The sequence below is a fragment of the Rhinolophus sinicus genome, chromosome 2 (genome assembly GCF_057876585.1).
Source record: "Rhinolophus sinicus isolate RSI-liver-muscle chromosome 2, RSI-T2T, whole genome shotgun sequence".
Lineage (NCBI taxonomy): Eukaryota > Metazoa > Chordata > Mammalia > Chiroptera > Rhinolophidae > Rhinolophus > Rhinolophus sinicus.
The window spans coordinates 15,564,677-15,583,944 of NC_142502.1; the positions used below are offsets into that span (position 1 = coordinate 15,564,677).

General features: G+C 41.9%; 1 protein-coding gene across 3 annotated transcripts in view; it reads right to left on the reverse strand.

Moving 5' to 3' along the window:
* UST (uronyl 2-sulfotransferase) overlaps positions 1-19,268 on the reverse strand; it is a 265,472-nt gene that overhangs the window by 70,632 nt on the left and 175,572 nt on the right. For all 3 annotated transcript variants that reach the window (XM_074333694.2, XM_088795402.1, XM_019746947.3), the window contains one exon: positions 17,496-17,649. In XM_074333694.2, coding sequence (XP_074189795.1) covers positions 17,496-17,649 — 154 coding nt within the window. The remainder of the gene's footprint in view (positions 1-17,495; positions 17,650-19,268) is intronic.

Genomic DNA, 19,268 nt, shown 5'->3' on the forward strand with positions numbered 1-19,268 from the left:
CCTTCAGGTTAGAGACCAGGGATGCATCCCCTGCGTGTTTTTCTAAGAAGAACACAGCAGAAGATGGCCTTAAGGGAGTTGTATTACTGTTTTTTAAACAGATGGAATGAACTAGGAAATTGGCACGCAATGCAGGCTCACCTAGCTGTCCATTCTTGGGTTTCAGCTCTTGGAACTTCCTGCCTCATACTTTATACCCCCGCAACCTTCACTGCCCCTAGTTTCCACTGTGCATCAAGCTGTTTCAAGTTATACCCTTTCTGCCTGCCTACCTTCTACTTGAGTCCTGCAAGACTCAATTCAGTTGTCACCTCCTCCAGGAAGCCTTACGGACATGACCTCCTCACCTGTCCACTGATGCTCACAGATAATGCCCTGGTGTTAGAACTCAAGGGCACCATTGTTCCAGACATGATCTCAGCCCTCATAGAATACATATTTTGGTCTCTCTCTGGTTACTGATAACTTCCAATTCTATATATCCAGCACAGCCCTCTCTCCTGCCTGCTGGATGTCTCCTTCAGGCATCTGAAACTTGGCATATCCAAAGCAGGAACCTATTTTTCCTGCCCTTCTGTCTCTTCATTCCCTACCTTCAGTGGTACGATCCAATAAATTTCTCCAATGAGAAACCTGGGATCTTCCTTAACTCCTCCTCCCCCTTTGGCTCCACATCCAATTACTCAGAAAGCAATGGTTGATTCTACCTCGTAGGTGTGTCTTCATCTATCCATTCCTCTCTGTCTCCTCTACCATGAGAACCCTATTCCAAACCAAAATATTTACCTTGCTCTAAAACCAAGTATTTTCCCCTTACATAAGATTTCAAATGCAGATCCCGTCATGTCATCCTTCCATGCCCTCCCTAATCACAATTCAATCTATGACTTTTCATTGTCGTTAGTATAAAGTCCCACATACTTATGTCATCTCTTCAGGTCTTCAATGATCTAGCCCTTGCCCACCTTTCCATCTTCATATCACACCCCTGTACTCTGCTTTACTAAACTCCATCCCTAAGAGATTATTGTAGTACCTGGGACTCTTGATCTAGGTACATACTGTTCCCACAGTCTGATTACCTCTCCCAGTTATTTCTTTAATGTGTCTTCCCTGATAGATGATATATACCCATGAAGGCTGGAACCACATCTGTGTTTTTCATTACCGAATTCTCAGTATCTGCCAAAGTGCTGGCTATAGAGTAGGTGATGAGTATTTGTTGAAAGAAAGAAAGAATAAAAATAAATTAACGATATCAGATTATAAATAGTCGTAACATTTATGCATATGATGCACATAACCAGTTGCAAATGAGTAGGTTCATTAAAAGATGTTGGTAACAAAATGCTAAACCTACCCGCTTTGTTTATAATTAAAGAACCTACGAAGAAGGATTTAATTTAACAAAACAACAACAAAAACAGCTTTAAAGTGGAATCACTGTGAAGGTATGAGTGAGGATATGTATGTGTGTGTGTGGAAGTGACGGGGTCTACCCATGGTGATTTGGTCACGTTGAGGTGACCATGTCCTCCCTTTCTGAGCAGGCATGAGATTAGGACAAGGCTGACATAGTAAGCAGATTGTGAGCAATAGATTGAAAAAGTTTAGGAGATAACCATCATTTCTGGGCTTATTTATAGTTTTGTTTCAGAACTTAATGTACACCCTTTTCAGACCTTCCTATACTTCATGAATCTGTTCCTAACATTCTATTTCCTAAATTCATTTTCTCTGAGGAACACCGGATTTGGCTTCGCTTTTACAGTCAGCAGCATCATGAGGGCTAACTCCATGGGGCATTTCGAATCTTCATGCTCATACTAACTTCTCAAATGAGTGGTTAAGATAACTTCTGTGTTTCTTTTCTCCCTCGCTGAGGCCTTCTTTTCTTCCTTTCCCTTTCCTTCCCTTCCTTCCTTCCTTCTTTCCTTCCTTCCTTCCTTCCTTCCTTCCTTCCTTCCTTCCTTCCTTCCTTCCTTCTTTCCTTCCCTCCCTCACTCCCTCCCTCCTCCCTCCCTTCCTTTTTTTTCCTCAACTCCCTGGAACCTCATGGGAAAGGGCCCTGATGACAAATCTTGTTCTTACATTTGGCTTCCTCCTTGGTGGTCATTTTCTTTCCTATTAGGTTTATAGCCTTTTCTTCCAATTTACCAATGATGGTTAGATCATAAGTCAAGGGCCTACCCAGTAGGACTCCATTCCAATAGCTCTTGGTAAATATATTTAATTGCTTATTGCCACAACTTTGTCATTTGCAAAATGGGACTAATAAGGCTATCTTAGAGAACAAGCACATTTTGGGGAGACTGTAGACATAACGAGATGTGTTGAATTGCTCAAAAAAAGCCCCTTGAAAACTTGGTGTTAATACAACTTTTGATGTGAAATCATTTATTTTGACTGAATTTTAAAATTCTCAAAGCTAAATGTGGCTTTGCAAATAAATTAAATACAGATTATGCTCTGCAGAAACCTGGTTCCACTAATAACATTTAGAGAGAATTAAATGAGGTGTCTTTTATCTAAAACACTAAAATCAACACTGGATGAAAAGTGGAGACCACAGTATTTTTGAGATGTAGGGAGGGTATGAAACAAATAATGCCTTCTTCCAGTTTAGAAAAGCTTTCTCACAAGGACGATACATTTGTGAAAATTAAATTTTGAAGATTTTTCAGACTAATGATACCATTTTATTTACTTACAATATAAATAAGCAAATGCTATAGACCTCAAGTTTAAAAGTACTATTTGTTAAGATTAACCTAACGGAAGTGTCTCTTTTTGCTTCTGATAATAAAATATTAGTTTAATTAGATTGGTGTAACTTAATTTTATCAGCTCTAATAGGGAGATGAACTCTGAAACCCTTTAGATCTATAAGGACAACTACCTTAGCTGAGGACAACTAAGCATCCATTTTATAGTCTAGAAAATAATCCAGCTTAATCATCAGGGGTGACCTGGAGACAACTGAGAGACTTATACATAAAATACAAATATGCAAATTTATATAAATGGAAAAAACTTGAGGAAGATGCACAGACATGATTATATATTTGTCAAACTGTGACTAGATCAAATATGCATTTAGTCATTTATTTAGCAAATAATCTTTGAGTGCTTGCTATATGTTAGACCCTGGTTTCTTTGTTTGTGTGTTTTTGTTTTAGGTGCTGAAAGAATGCTGGGGAATAAGATGAATAAATTCCCTGCCTATATGCAGCGAATGCTATTAAGACCTTCCTACATGATGGGCTCCATGAAAGGACGTATACAAAGCCAGGAAGATATTATCTGCCTTTCAGGAGTTGGCAGTCAGGCTAGGTAAGGACTAAGGAAACAACTAGAGTTTCAGTCACATACTACGGCAAAAAGAGGCAGTTCTGCACAGTGGTTAGGAACATGGCTTCCTAACCAGACTGCCTGACTGGGAATCCGAGTTCCGTCACTTAATAGATGTAACTTAACTCTGGGCAAACGCCTTCACCTCTTGCAGCACCAGACTTTTCATCTCCAAAATGAGACCATAATAATATAATACTAATCTTATAAGATTGTAATGTGAAGATCAAATGAAGTATTCAAGTACTAAACAGTACCTGGGACATAGTGTGACTCATGGGTAAGAGATAGGGCAGAGCACACGAGCAAGTGGCATTCTAGAAAAGGGACAACACCCCAAAGGTTGGGATCAAGGGAGACTGGAGATGAGATTTTGAAGGATGGATAGCATATGGATGGAGAGAGAAAAGAGAAGAATGCTTTCCAGCTTGCCACTTCTGGAAACGTCTAAGCAATATAAGGAAAAGAACGGGAATGGGAATGAGCCTGTTCTGGAAAGACTTGAGAAACTTGGTTTGATTAGCATTTATTTGGGAAAGCAATACATCAAGGCTGGCAGAATAAGTCCAGATTACTGAGAGTCTTGAGAGCCAGAGAAAGGACGTTAGAATTCATCACAGGAGGCAGGAGTCACCAAGCTTCTTGAGCAAGGAATTAAATGACATGATGTGAAGTGCTGCTTTGGAAAACGAATCTGGCAGCGCTACGCAGGTGAAAAAGAGGCAGAGTGACTGGGATCAGACGAAATTAGTCAGGAGGCTGTTGCGGAGTGAAAAACATTCAGGGCTGTTGTTGGCAGTAGCAACAGAGAGAGAAGGTGAGCAAAGCTGAGACACATTAAAGGAAAAAGAGAAAGGGCTTCAGTGCAGCTTGGACCAAGTGAAGAACTTTTTCCTTAAAATCAGCACAGAGGTAGAGTGGTGATGCATGTATAATAGTCAAAAGTTTTAAATAACATAAGTGATCAGATTGAACCAAAGTAGGCAAGTCAAGATGCATGCAACTGTGCAAAACTCTTAAAGGACACCCAAGAAAGCCTGAACTTGAGTACCTGACAAAGAACGAGATCCGAAATGTTTATGGAAAGAAAGAAATACTGTGAGACAGAAGGAGCCCATTTATGAAGGGCCAGACACAGAGCCCACCGTTCAAAATAAATAATGACTCGGGCTTTCACACACCTGGGGTTTACTCATAAAGGTAAAAGACATATACTAATTTATATTAATAATCTAAATTTAATGAGGGGAGCAGCTGGAGATGACCAGGTTAAGGTCTCAGATACATATGAAATCAAAACAATTCAAGTGAGAAGGTTTTATTCCCTCACTTCCACTTAGTTTCCAGAAGTAAAGGAGAAGTTACAGTCTGTTACCCAGCATGCTTGCTGACCACACACAGGGTTAAGAGTGAGCATGGTCTGAATGGAGGTGTCTGTCACTTTGATGTTCTCCCACAGTGCTTCTCAAATCCAAAATTTCAACAAAAAACATTATCCATGCAAGTGTCCACAGTCAAGAGTCCTCTCAAGGATCTTGGCTTACTTGCTTCCATATTTATATTTAAATGAATGGATTGCAACCTCTCCAAATACAGGGTTCTAGTCAAAGATTCTCCACCTTTCTAATGTCAGGTGTGTGCAGGTTCCCTTCAAAGGACTTTTCAGTCTTTCTGTAGCGGCCAAAAGGAAGTCAAAGCCAGCTGTCCAACAGAAGTGGAGGGGAGACTATATTTTTGGTGTCAGAGATGGGCCAGACCTAGCCAAAGATGATCTTGACCTGGAAACACTTCTGTTTTACGTATGCTTATAATTAAAAGCAAAGCAAAATGTGTATTTAATTTTACCTTCAGCCTCCAGTTCTTTTTCATCTTTCCTTTGCATTGCAAAATTATGTGAGTAATAAATCTATTCTGCATTGATTACACTTTATTAAATGTGGTCACTGAGGACCTGACTTCCAGGAAAACCACACCCAAGGGAAAAGGGACAAGATAACATCCCGCTGAGTGACCTCCAGAAAGGACTCCAACATTGAATTTACCACTAACATGATGTCTTTCTTCCACTGATCCAGCAAAACAGGCTGTTGAGGATGCAGCCACTCTGGGATTGGTGGGCTATCGATAATGACATCTAAGTTACAAGTGGGTGGTGGCGGAGGGTTAACGAAACTTCTTTTTGTCTTTTTCCTTAGGTTTTTCTATCACTAAACATTGAGATTTATGCCGCATATATTCTCCCAGGAATAAAATTCCCAAAAGTCTGGATCCTAAACATTATACTTTAGTAGGAAAAAAAAAAAAAGAAAAACTAAAAATGAACAAAAGTTGACAACTGGCGATTTAATTTTTAATTCAATTATCTGGCTTCTATAAGAAACCATTTTATTTAATATGATTCTAGATATACTAACAAAAACAGCTGGACAAGATTTCTAAAAATTGGAAAAAATAAAGAAAAGATTATCATTGTTAGTTGGGGATATAATTTTATCTGGTAAACTGAAAAGAATCTCCTAAGAATTTACAAACAAAACCTCTCAAAGTACAGGGTTGTAGTCAAAGAGTCTTCACCTTTCTCATGTCAGGTGTAAGAGAATTCAGTAAGTTGGTTGAGTTAAAAATAATATACAAAAATCAATAACAGTAATACTAGTATGCAACAATAGCAAAACAACAAAAAAGGTAAAATACCTAGAAATAAAGTTAAGAACTGTGCAAGACATAAATGAAAAAAACTTTAAAACACTCTCAAAAGATATAACAGAATTTCAGAACAAATGGAAAAGAAAAATACATTCCTAAATAATAAGACACAACATAAAGATGCCAGTTCTCCCTATGCTAATCTAAAATTTAGTGTAAACCCAATAAATAACAGTAGGGTTTTCCGGGTATGTAGGAAGGAATCAACAAACTAGGTTTTTAAGTTTCTATGAAAAAATTAACAAAGACAAATAAGCAGGACAATTGGGGGAAAAGATTAATAAGAAGAGATTAGATCCTATCAAATAATAAAATATAGATTGTACAATAGTGATTCTATATTCCATAATTGTGTTAATTATATTATTGTATAGCATATAATCAAATGTATAGTATGTAATTATATATTAGTTTACACACATGCTCACACACATATATATGTAATAAGTAAACGTGTGCTTACTACAGCTAAAATACCAATCAATGGAAAAAAATAAAAAGTAAAAAAATAGGTCCCTCCAAAAATAAGAATGTATTATATGATAAAAATGACACTTTAATGTGGAAAAGATGAATTATTCTATAAATGTTGCTGGAATAATTTGCTAGGCATCTGGGAAAAAAAAGATACTGGACTGATAAGTTACACCTGACAGCAGGATAAATCTCAGATGGATCAAAGATTTTAATTTAAACAATATGAATTGCAATAAAAACCCTGGAAGGCACCATGGAAAATATATTTTTTAATAGTTTGAAAGTAAAGAAGGTCTTTCTAAGGGTAACTCATAACTTAAAAGCAACACTTCACAATGTCATTTAATTCCTTGCTCAAGCAGCTTGGTGACTCCTGCCTCCTGTGATGAATACTAAAGTTCTTTCTGTTGCTTTCAACACTGGCAATTTAATTTTTAATTCAATCATCTGGCTTCTATAAGAAACCAATTCTTATCACCATTTTATTTAACATGATTCTAGAGATACTAACAAAAACAGCTGGACAAGATTTCCAAAAAGTGGAAAAAAGAAAGAAAAGATTATCATTATTGGTTGGGGATATAATTTTATCTGGTAAACTGAAAAGAATTTCCTAAGAATCTACAAACAAAACCTCTGAGTACAGGGTTGTAGTCAAAGATTCTGGATCTGTAGCCAATAATCTGAATCCATCCTGCCAGCCCTGACCTAGTACTTCCCCAAAATAAATGCTCATTAAACCAAGCTTCTCATATCCTCTTTCCAGAACAGGCACATCCCCATTTCTATTTTTTCCTACCTTATTGATTAACCAACCCCGTCTCTATTGCTTTGTGATGCTTATTTTAATTGAATTTTTTATTGAGATAATTGTAGATTCACAATTGTATACGTTTTGATCAGAGAATGATACTATTATAATAATACCAGTAGCTAACATTACATCTAGGGAACTGAAAGACAAGGGTTGTAGGCAGGGGAGTAACAATGTCAGATTGGCATCCTGGATACTTTGTGGATGGGAAGAAGATGAGTTGGAGACAGGTTGATCGGCTATGAATGAGGCTTTTGCAGAAATCTGGATGAAAAGTGACGAGGGATCTACTGATGACCACTGATAGGGATTGATCTGAGAGAAGTTAAGGGGGCAGAACCAACAGTTTTGGCAGCCGGACCCTCCTATGCCCCGCCTCATGTCCTCTTGGCCACTTTATTCTCTAAGCTATTGCCACAGCCACAAGATCCACGCTAAAGTAACCTGAGAGGAACCTCGCCCAGGTAGCTTGACACATCCCTTGCCTTCTGTTCTCAGTGTGACACCCACAGGAACCTATGGGTTCCTAGGCATAGCCCACAGGTGAGGAAGTTAAGGCTTAATGGGGCAAACTAGAGAATGGAGGATGAAGTGAGTGAATAAATGCCCTCCTCTTTCTTTCCTCAGGCAGAAAAATTCTGGGGCGAATCCTACACTGTCCTCCCAGAGTCCTGGCAGGCTTAAAGCCTTGGTTTCCCAGGAGTGACCAACGTGAGGACACCCTTTTGTATGGCCTTCCTTCTTTCCCTGCTTCTCTCTCTAGTCCTCCATTCCTGGGCTCACTGTCCAAATTCTAATACCCTTCACCCAAGCCCTTGCCTCAGGCTCTGCTTTCAGGAGGATTCCAGGCTAAGTGGTGGCTAATAGCAAATGGTTGGGGGGCTGGGGAGGAAAAGGAGGCAGGAATGACTCTAGTGTTTCTTGTTTGGATGACTGACCAGATGGGGGTACCACTTGCTAATAATGGAATACAGGAGGAAACGGATTTCTTTGTGTATGGTAGAGGCAGGAATTAGGAACATATTCCCACCTTGCCACAGCTATTCCCACCACAGTACCTGGCACATTGTAAGTGTTCAAAACATACTGAAGTTGCACATGCAAGTGGAGGAAAGAAGCAAATATCACCTAGTGCTCTGTACACTTTGCATCTGTGGAGATGGGCTGGATGTTGCCGGAGGAGCTGTGATGGGTGTTAAGATAATATTAACAAAAGGAGATTTTTATGTCCTATTATCTGAGAGAATTACATTTTAGTTAAAAATATAAGACATATACCAACATGAAATAATTTGAAGGATTTAAGAAGCAATATATTAGCAAGTGAAAAATAAATGTAATCCAGAAGGAATAGTAATTACCCAGAGAAATAAAGATTAGCAACAAAGTTGGTTGAGGGTAGTATTATTGCCTGGGTTTAGGCCACTTTTCTTAAAATCTCACAAGGTATTTTTTTAACTTTATTAGTGGTCAGATATGGAATGCTATAATTATATCAAATTTGTTGTCATCAAAGTTTCCTCTATCTCTTATTGAACTTGATAACTTTCTTTTCTATATCTGCTGATTCTTTCTACAAGTCTCACCTAAGAGGTTCATTCATTTCAAAAACTAGAAGTGAGTGTTTAAGGTTCTGCAGGTGGCAAAGGGGCAGTCATCTTGCTATAAAAGTCACAGCAGTGTTACCTTTCTCTTTAACAGGAAATGAGGAAAGAACATTTAGCTGAGTGTTGCTACAATTCCATTGTGTTTCATCTTTGCGATATGAAACGCAGAGCCATTTTTAAAAAGCTTTGTCATGAAATTGAGTAGGCTTTGGTTCAAATTATTTTATTCAATCATGAATAAGGGTTTATTTAGGGTCAGAGAAAAAGTGGTCGGTGCCTACAGGCTGCACTATTTTATAGTCAGTTCATTCCCCACCTGTCCCATCCATTCCTGGCTGCTTTCCTTGAAGAATGAAAATGTCACATGGGATAAAATCAAGCTTCTTATTAATTTCCCACCAAACCACATTCAGTGGGATCATGTCTCCCCTGTCTGCGACAGTCATTAGTCAATCATAAAAGGGATCTAAAGTGGTTTGTTATATGTGCTCTGCAAAACTAGTTGATTATGAGCCAGGACCATCAAAATGTGCAGGCTTGATTATTCTAACTTTTGCAGGCACTTACATTTTTTAATATTATGACATGAGCTTGACCTTTCCATTGCATTTCAGGAGATCAGGTATCTATATAATACCTGTTTCTGTGGAAGATGGCTCTGAAGCTCCACGGCATTGAACATACTTTTGGTTCCCCAGCCCTCAGCCCCCACCTTGCTGTCACCTTTTAAGAATGTGTTCACGCTGACACCTATACTGCGCCCCACGCTTTGGAAAGAGGCTCTTGATATGGTAACAAATGGTCAGCCATTACCTCATCTTAGTTTCTATCCTCCTTGTAGTCAAAAGTATTTAGTCATACAGGGATGCATGTCAATTATTTCTCAATAAAACTGGAAAATAAAGTACTTAGTCTTGCCCTTCAATTTCCAGCCATTAGAGGGCAAGGTTGTAGCAGCTGACAGATTCTGAAACTTGTTTTGAGAGAGCCTGAGCAAAGCAAGCATTTTTCCAATTACACACTATCTAATTCAATTTACATTTATTAGAAAAACCGCCAAGTATTTCATGTTAATATTGACATTTTCATAAGTATTTGCAATTAGAATTCAAGCTGAGACTCCAATAAATCTCTTAGATGTTTTACACTTACTTTTCCTGTCTCTCTTCAGACTTTGCAAAATATTTTTAAGAACACATTTGGAGGTCATTCCGCCTTTGGGGAATTTTTACTGTGTATGTAAAACAGTTGGGCAGAGAAAAAATATTACAATTTGGCAAAGCAAATTGAGGACAAGGGGAGAGGTATGCCAGATTCTTAAAAACTACTGTAGGGTCTGAAACTCAAAATTTTAACACACATAAAATGAGCCATTAGTTTTTCACTTTATGTAAAACTTTACCCCACAGCTTCTTTGAAAGCAAGCTCTCTGACTGCATTTAAAAAGCATTATTTTAAAGAATATTTCCCGACTACAGGAAATATAAAATGTAGTTCAATTCACCCGTGTCTTTTTATTTAGCATTTGTATATGTATTTGTATGAACTGGCCTGCATTTAAAGATTGACACGTCTCTTTGAAGAGATGGCAATAGATTCCAAATGCCTTCTCCAGCAAATAAAAATATGGCCTCATGCTAAAATATTTTATTTATTAAAGTGCTCGCACTCTGTTTTATTGCCTAACGCATGACTTCCTAAAGTGAGATCTTAAGTATACAGTATAATATACTCTGGTTTCTGTGTAGTAAATGCTACCCACTTCAATTAAAAAGAACGACTGACTTAAGACATACACAATGAGTATTCATAAATATAAGAAATCTTACACAATACCATCAAACTTCTTTAATGACATTTATTTGCACATGCCTCGTAAAAGCCTGATAAACAGAAAAATTCCTGAGGGGAAGGCAAATATAGAACTTTCCAAACGGGCAGAGGATACAGAAAGTAAGCTTCTAGAAGATATTCAGGACTGACTCTCAGTGAAAACAGCTCCTGCTAGTACAGCTGAGAACGGATGTGTTGTTACTCAGTAGTTCTCAGCCTTAGCTACACACTGGCTTCACTTTAGGAGCTTTTAAAAAAAATGCCAAAGACCAGGCTGCACCCCTGACCGCTTAATCTGGGATCTTTGGGTGTGAGACACAGGCATCTGTAGTTTTTTAAGCTCCTGAGGTGATTCCATGAGCTGCCAGGTTGAGAACCCCTGCTTTGGTAAATACTAGCCACCTGTCCCAGCAGGGGTGCAGGGCTGAGCAGACAGCTGCAGCCCAGCCACTGACTCACAGTGAGGGGCGGGGTCTGGAGCAGATGAGCTCAGCTGACAGGTGGCCGGCAGGATGCACCTGGCTGTGCTCTGGCAGCCCTTGGGTTTGACGCCTCTGATGGGAACTTCCCTGGAGAAAGCAGGTCAGGCAAACCTGATTTGGCAGCCAGGGGAGCAGCGCTGCTTCCCCATCTTGGGACATCTGGAGAATTGCTTCACTGCCTGCCTCTCAAAGCTCCTCGCCTCCCTAAACCCTCTGTTCTAGCCAAGCTGGGTGGTTCACCTTAGAGCAAGCCTCGGGCTCTCAAGCTTTTTCTAGAATACTCCACTTCTGCAGTCCTCTGGACCCTTCTTCTTGCTTTAATCTGCATTCACCTAAAGACTGAGCTCCCACCTCATCTAAGAAGCCTCTTCCAAGGACCCCACTTCTCACTGATATCTTTCCTCACCTGAATTCTCAGCTTGTACGTATCTGCACCATTCTTTTGCTCATCAAACATGTCCCAGCCAATGACAATTCCAATGCTGCTACACTGAGCGACTATCCCTCTTCTTGTTGGGGTTAAGCCTTTCAAGTTTGGGTCTTCTGTTGTCAGCTAGGCAGTTAGCAACTGGGGGGACAGTGAGGCATCTTATACTTATTTGTAAATGCTCCCCCATTGCCACCTCTGCTGCCACCTGGAACTGCTCCTGAAACATGGCCCATGCCCATAAATACTGGCTCCCAGATTTATGCCACTCTTGGATCACTGTAGTAGCCTCGGATTAACTGGGCGATCCATATATATGCAAGAGCCCTTCTCTACTCTCTATGTTGTAGCTAAAGTAATTTTTTTTTCAAAATGTAAGTTTCAGGATCCATGTAAACATGCTGCTCTTGGTTTAAATCCTTTAGTGCCTCCCCAGGGCTCTTTAACAGGGCCTGGGAGGTTCTCTGGGGCCCAACTCCTGCCTTCCCCCATCACTGAGCTCAGTGCTCTCCCTTCCCCCTCGGCTTGCCTTGCTCCAGCTTCCCTGGCTCTACCCCCATGCTCACCATGCTCTCTCCTGCCACAGGATCTTTGCACATGCTGTCCCTTATGTCTAGGTGTACTTCCTTTTCTGTTCCTTCAGATCTTAGTTCATCTGTCACTTCTCTGACCTCCAGACTACCCCATTCTGTGCCTGGATAATGCCACGTGTCCCTGCATTGTAGGATGTGATACAGTTGCTATTTCACATGCATCTGTGTAGTTTTGGGATCTCTCCTTTGTAGGACTCTGAGCTCTTTGAGGACTGACCCAGGATCTGTTTTTGTTCAACATTTTATCTTCAGTTCCTCCTATAGTGCCTGTCCCACAGAAAATACTAAATCAACATTTATTGTATGAATGAATAGTGAATGAAAGGATGGATGAGTGAATGAGTCATTAGTAGAAAGAGAAAACACAAAATGTATGACAAGTCACTTGGTTTTCCAGACCAGGGACAGAAAAACCATAGTTTGGTGCCACTGCACGGCAGCATGGCATGGTGGAAAGCAGATGGGGGCTCTCGTTCTGTGGATGGAACAGGACAAGTTCAAAATGCCTGTCATGCTCACATTTCCTGCCACTGTCCCCAGTCCCTACAGAGGAAACAGTCCTTGGTGACACTGTGGTAGGCAGATAATGGACCCCAAAGATGTCCCCTCCCTAATCTCTGGGATGTAAATATGGTACCTTGTGTGGCAAAAAGGATTCTGAAGATGGGATTAAGGTTACTCTCTTTGAAATGGGGAAATTTTCTGGAATATTGGGTGGGCCCAATCTAATCACATAAATCATTAAAAGTGAAGACCCCTTCTCAGCTGGGTTAGCGAAGTGAGATCGAAGGAGGAGGAAGGATTGCAAGAATGACAGGGACTCAATCCACCACTGGTTGCTTTGAAGATGGAGGAAGGGACCACCTTTTAAGGACTGTAGATGCCTCTAGAAAATGGGAAGGGTGCTCAACAGATGACCAGCAAGAAAACAGGTTCTCAGTCCTACAACCGTAGGACACGGATTCTGCCAACCACACAAACAAATGAAGACATGGGTCTTGCCCTCCAGCCTCCAAAGAGGAGTCGGCTCTTATGTACACCAGGGGATGCTGTGAGGATAAAGGAGCAAATACGGGGGAAAGCATGCTAACCTGCTACACACTACACACATCACTGAGGTTATGTGGTGGTGTCCCAGGTGGTGGCTGGTTACATTCTGTCCTCTCCTCACCAGGTTCCAGGCTCGCCACTCTCTTATGACCTCTCCTCGTTTCCAAAACCCCTTTGTTGTTTCCTACGCTCCTCCTGACTCACTTCCACCACACCCATCACCTTCTCTGTTTTCTGGGAGCTCCCAGGATACTTGCAGGTATTGCTAAACCCCAGAAGTGGTCTTTGGTTCTACAAACACCTGTGACCCTGCTTTCGCCACATCACAAGACAAATGGATTTCAAAGACATTTCTCTTAAGTGGGAGCTGCTTTGTCCTCTGCACAGCTCACACAGGCATGTCAGAGCATTTTGGCTCCAGCTCACCTTTCCTTCCCCATCCCTGGTGGGTGAGACTGTGCTGCTTCTGCAGCTTTACAACCTCGTGCCTACACCAGCTTAGGTTTCCAAGTAAATAAACTCAGGACAAATGTATGCCAGCAGGCTGGGATCAAAACTGTCTCCAGCTGTTGGGAACACAAAGAGAAGCAGTTTCCTTAGAAACGAATTCCTAGGGGACAGGGTCTAGTGGGGCCATTTGAGATCTCAGCAGAAGGTTCAGGGCATGGCCCAGTGTGGCCTGAGCCACAAGAGAAGAGCAGCCCCTGCTCACTCCCCAGAGCAGAGAAGCCCCCACCTCCATCCCCATAGGAAAAATGGTCCCTTTAGATCACGTGCAGCCACTGACAGAGCCAAGGATGAAAGCATCACGCCAAAATGTGTTTAGGAGAGTTTTAGCTTTCAAAGCACTTCTGTGTAGAGTGTTCAGTTTATTCTCCTAGCAACCATGTGATAGAGGCAAGGTAGGTGATATGGTCCCATTGTACAGAAGAGAAAGGTAAGGTTTTGCAGAGACTCAATCCCTGGCCAAGTCACCCAGCTAGGGCAGCTGAGAAGGGAACATAAGCACTCCATGTCCGAGGCCACTGTCTTAGCCTGCAATCATAAACCAACTCTGAACTGAACTAGTTGGAGACAAAGAACATTACATTTTTACCATTAAAGATTCAGAAAACTTAATTTTTACTGAAATACTTAAAAAGAAGATCATCCGAATCTCTTATTTGTTTTCTTTCTTTATGAAAAATGAGGCTATAGGGACAGAAGCAAAGCCTGAGGTTTCAATCACAGGACAGCCTCAGTCCATCAGACAAGAGTGGAAATTTCCAGAAATGAGTATTTCATATATATACTTCCACAGCTAAAGAATGTTCAAAGTCCAAAACTCAAGCAGATGGAAATGAATAGGTTTCTGAAAACCTTTCCTGAAGTTGGATAATTTTCAGGCTTCTCTAGAGTCCAACTGGGCCAACATGATTCACTGAATTCTTTATGAACTAAGAAGCTGTAAATTACGCATCTTTTCTTTTAAACATGCATTACTTTCCATGCGTTATAGCCAGGCCAAATAAACAGTATCACAGTAGCCGTTTTCTCCCTGGAAAAATGTCCCCCTCTCTCTTCCTGCTCTTCAAACAGGGATCACCTAGTGAAGTGTCAGTCAGTTTAGTGACGAGCCCAACTTGACCATCTTTGGAGTTTGAAAGTGCTAAACATTATCTCTGCTGAATATTTCACCATGAAATTGCCTGAGGCGGGCATTAGGCGAACAGCAAGCACAAATCACACACAAGTGACTGACAGAGTGGAAATGGGAGCTCAAGAAATTCACTTTCAGGGGAACTCAGTGACTGGGAAAGGGAGTGGCTTCAGCAGGAATGAGATACTTTCCCGCGCGCATAAATCACACTTGCTTTTAATTAGCAGTCATTCATTCTCTCATCAACTATGCACTGAGTGCCAGGTATTTCACAGCCCCGGAAATACGGAAGACGGGGCTCCAGCTGGAGCAGAGCCTCAGGTGCTGGGATGTATCCAAGAGTGCCTGGGCTCAGATCTGCCCTACCTTGTGATTCTAACACCAAAAAAGGAGGCAGCCACCTCTGCACCCGGGAGCTGAGTTTCTGACTCTGGACAAAGAGAAATGAGACTCGAAGGAGCGCTTGTCACAGCGTGGCTGCTATAGCTGAATCTTCATCCATCCTAGCAACAGTTCATTTTAAGATTATTTTCTGGTAAACACAAATGAAGAATGGTTTGGAAAGAAATGGAGACTTGTAGAAAATCTAATTGTTTCCAGAAAATAGGGGGAATAGCCATAAGATGCTTAAATATTTGAAAAAAAAAATTGTTAGAACAGCTATGTCTTTGTAAAGATGTGCGGACGATGTCAGACAAAATGATTTGCTCAAAAAGCATGGAACCTGGCCCAGTGCTCTTTTCCCTTTACCATTCAGGAAGTGAAACAAAGTCCAAGTGATCGAGCAACACAGTTGTAGAGACAGGAGGCCAGGTTTCCAGTCCTGGCAGGCCCCGCAACCACCCTTAGACCCAGGCCCTGTTCCTGCACCTGTAAAACGAGTTTCCTCATGACGTCCGGGGACCCTGCAAATCCTATGATCCCTTCACCCTTTTTCATGTTCTTTCAAACCACGGAGCATCACATGGTATTTTACCCCCCGAGCAGGCTCAGAGGCCCTGGCCCTCTCTCAGCTGTATGCTAACCAGCCCAGCAAGGCTCAGGGCCAGGAGCACAACTGTCTGCTTTTTTGGCAACTGGATAAAGAAAGTGGCTTTGGAGCGCCGAGATCAAGAATAATGCGGGTATGTCAGTAGACCCGTTTCAGGCCAGCAGCCGGGGCTGTGTGTGTGTGCAGTGTGCAGGGAGAGGCCTCCTCGCTCGGTCCCCCCCTTGGAGCACAGGGACACCCTGCACATTGCCGCTCAGGCCCTCGTCCCCACGCAGGGCCTCCCTCAGGGGACAGTGGTCTCCTTACAGCTGCCTTGCACCCGACCCAGACACAAACAACACCTTCTTTAGAGTCAAACAACTGACCCCCCAGGCTTGCCAAAATGAGGACAGGCTTTGAAAGGGGGCAGTTTTATTTCAAGGGTCTAATGGGACCAAGGAGATGAAATAAAAAGTTTCAACTATGAAAAAAAAGGCAATAGATCGTCTTTTTCCAGATAAACAAACTATCCTTTGAACAAGAAAACGGCTTCCTAACCGGGTCAGGCTGGGACCAGATCATAAAGGAGTCACGTGTCCTTCAGCCCCCCCTCCCCCCCCCATTGCTCCCTGATTTCTCCCTCTGCTGCTTTGAGGAGCCCACTGCTCTCCTGCTGAGGCCTTGCCAAGGAATGATCCGATGAGCTCATCTGACAAGGCCCTTTCCAGTGCTTGCATTTGGAAAGAGGGCCCCTGCAAACCTCTAAGGGTAGAATTCCAGGTGGGGAAATTTCCCCAGAATCTCTCAAACCACACCATAAAGGCAGCTACCAGGTTTTTTTTTAAAAAACAAAAACAAAAACAAAAAAACCAATGCTGTGCCTTGGAAACAATGACTGGGGTCAAAACCAACATCCCTGTGGGGCTGACGGTCCCAAATCAAGGTGCAGAAAAAGCAAACAATTTTTGCTAAGATGGTCTAATTCTGTGGACTAAGAACCGTGGACTTGAAGTCAAGAGGACACAGAGACAGTCTGTTGTAGCTGTGCCCCGGACGTGACTTTGGCAAGTCCCACGTCCTTTTGCAGTCTCAGCGTCCTCCCCTGAAAACACCCCTCCCTCATAGGGATTGCCGTGGGAATTGAATGGGCTGAGGTATGAGAACATACTTTGTGACCCTCCAAGAGAGATACCCAAACATATCTAAACAACAACAGTGCTGGTCAGGATTCCCTAGGAAAGACTGTATCTTCTCTGGGACCTAAACTCAAGCACTAAAGACAAACTGAGAAAAACAAGATTAGAAAGTCATTGGAGAAAGTGTTCCTTAGGATCTGGGTCATCCAGATCCATTTTTCACTGGCAAAAACTTCCTCTCTGAGGACGTGCCCTCCCCATACGAAGCACCATGGAGGTGCCATGGAAATACCACTGAAATACCACAGAAATGCCACAGAATGTCACGGGTGGGGGCGGGGAGCTTCCCAGCCCAGAGGAGCAGCTCCCAGGGTAGGGAGGGACCACTTTTTGGATGTGACAGGACTTACCAGGTAGCGCTCCTCTTGCCTCATGCTGGGGGTGCGGATCATGTGATTCTGTTCTCCTCTCCAGTCTCCAAATCGACGGAAAAAGTAATTAGATAAAAACCGATTGACGGGGTCTCTGATGATGTTGATATAGACAGGCTGGTCTCCTCCAAACCTAACATGAGCACACAAATGTGGAGCTGGTTACAACCCATCACTTCCGGAGGAAAATAAAGCCCTCATAGCTTCCCCTCTAGGTTATCATATTATCATCAAATGACCCCATCTGCTAAGGTATCAGCGAATAATTGAATGAGCAAGAGGTGTTTCCTGACAGGCAATTTATTATCAGGCAGAAAGAGCCCATCCTGGGATTCGCTGAGAGGCTGCGAGGACGGTTTCAAAGCACAGTACTATACAAATGACAGTACCGGGCAATGAGAAGGTAGATGTTGTCTTGTTTTCTCACTAGGCTGTAAGATTCTTGAGGGCCGGTCAGGCTGGACTGGATTTGTATCCACCTGGTTGGCCCTTAGTGAATGTTTCAACTGACTGGTACATTCTGATTGCCTTCTGGGTGAAACAGGACTTAACCCACCTTCTAATTTAGACGGTCTCAGGTAAGGAGCTCTGCAGTAAGTGGATTAATAATAGCTGACATTTCTTAAATGCTCACTATTTACCTTGCTGTGAATACTTAGCGTGTCCCACTCACGGAAACCTCACAACACCGCAATAGAGTACAAACCATAATTTTCCCCATTGACACCTGGGGAAACTGAGGCAGAGAGAGGCTGAGTCATGTGTGGCTGGGCCAGGATATGAACCCAGATGGTCTGGCTTCAGCTGTGCCAACCACCAGCTGACCACCATCACCCAAGATGTATCTTCCTCTTTTAAATTAAATGTGTTTCATACCTACGACTCCAGCTGATGACAGACTACAGGTTGTGTCTTGTGCATACATTAGAGGAGAGGAGTCAGACAGGTTTTGCTTTTCACTTAACCACACACCCTCTGTCCCTTGCTCACCACAATAGCTACTGCATATTTGGAGCTCTCTTTTAAGTCATCCTAAAATAGCAGGTATTTCCGATTTCTTTGACATTCATTTATTGATAGGTCATATTTACCAACTCTTTAATCCCCCAGTGAGTCTCCATCTGACCCTCGGCAAATCTGTCATAGTATTTTTATTTATTTATTTTCTTAATGAGAAGATGAAGATCTAAAGCAGCATATAATGAATTCTCTAGGAATAACCGAACGAGCCTCACTTTTCCCTGCATTCACAAATATCTCATTCTGGGCATTTTCTTGAACATCTGTCCCACACTGCCACCTCAGTTAACTCATCAAAACCATCAGTCACCTTTCCAATCACTACTACACGAAGCACTTGGGGAAGAATTTTAGGTATACGTGCATCAAAATGCTAACGATAGCCTTCCTGGGATCTCATCACATGTATTAAATAACAAGACTTAAGACCAGAATTATTTTGGAGAATGAAGACTGTTTTGTCCACTTACTGTAGCAGTGTTTTCTATGACTGAAAACAGTTCTTGAAAGTGTATCTTCTTTTTGTTTTTTTAATTATGGTGAAATATACATAACATAAAATTTACCCTTTTCACCATTTTTATGTGGCATTTAATACATCCACAGTATTGTGCAACCATCGTCACCACCCATCTCATCATCCCAAATTGAAACTCTGCCCATGAAACAATAACTCCCATTTGCCCCCTCCTTCTAGCCCCTGGAACCACCATTCTACTCGAAGTCTGTCTT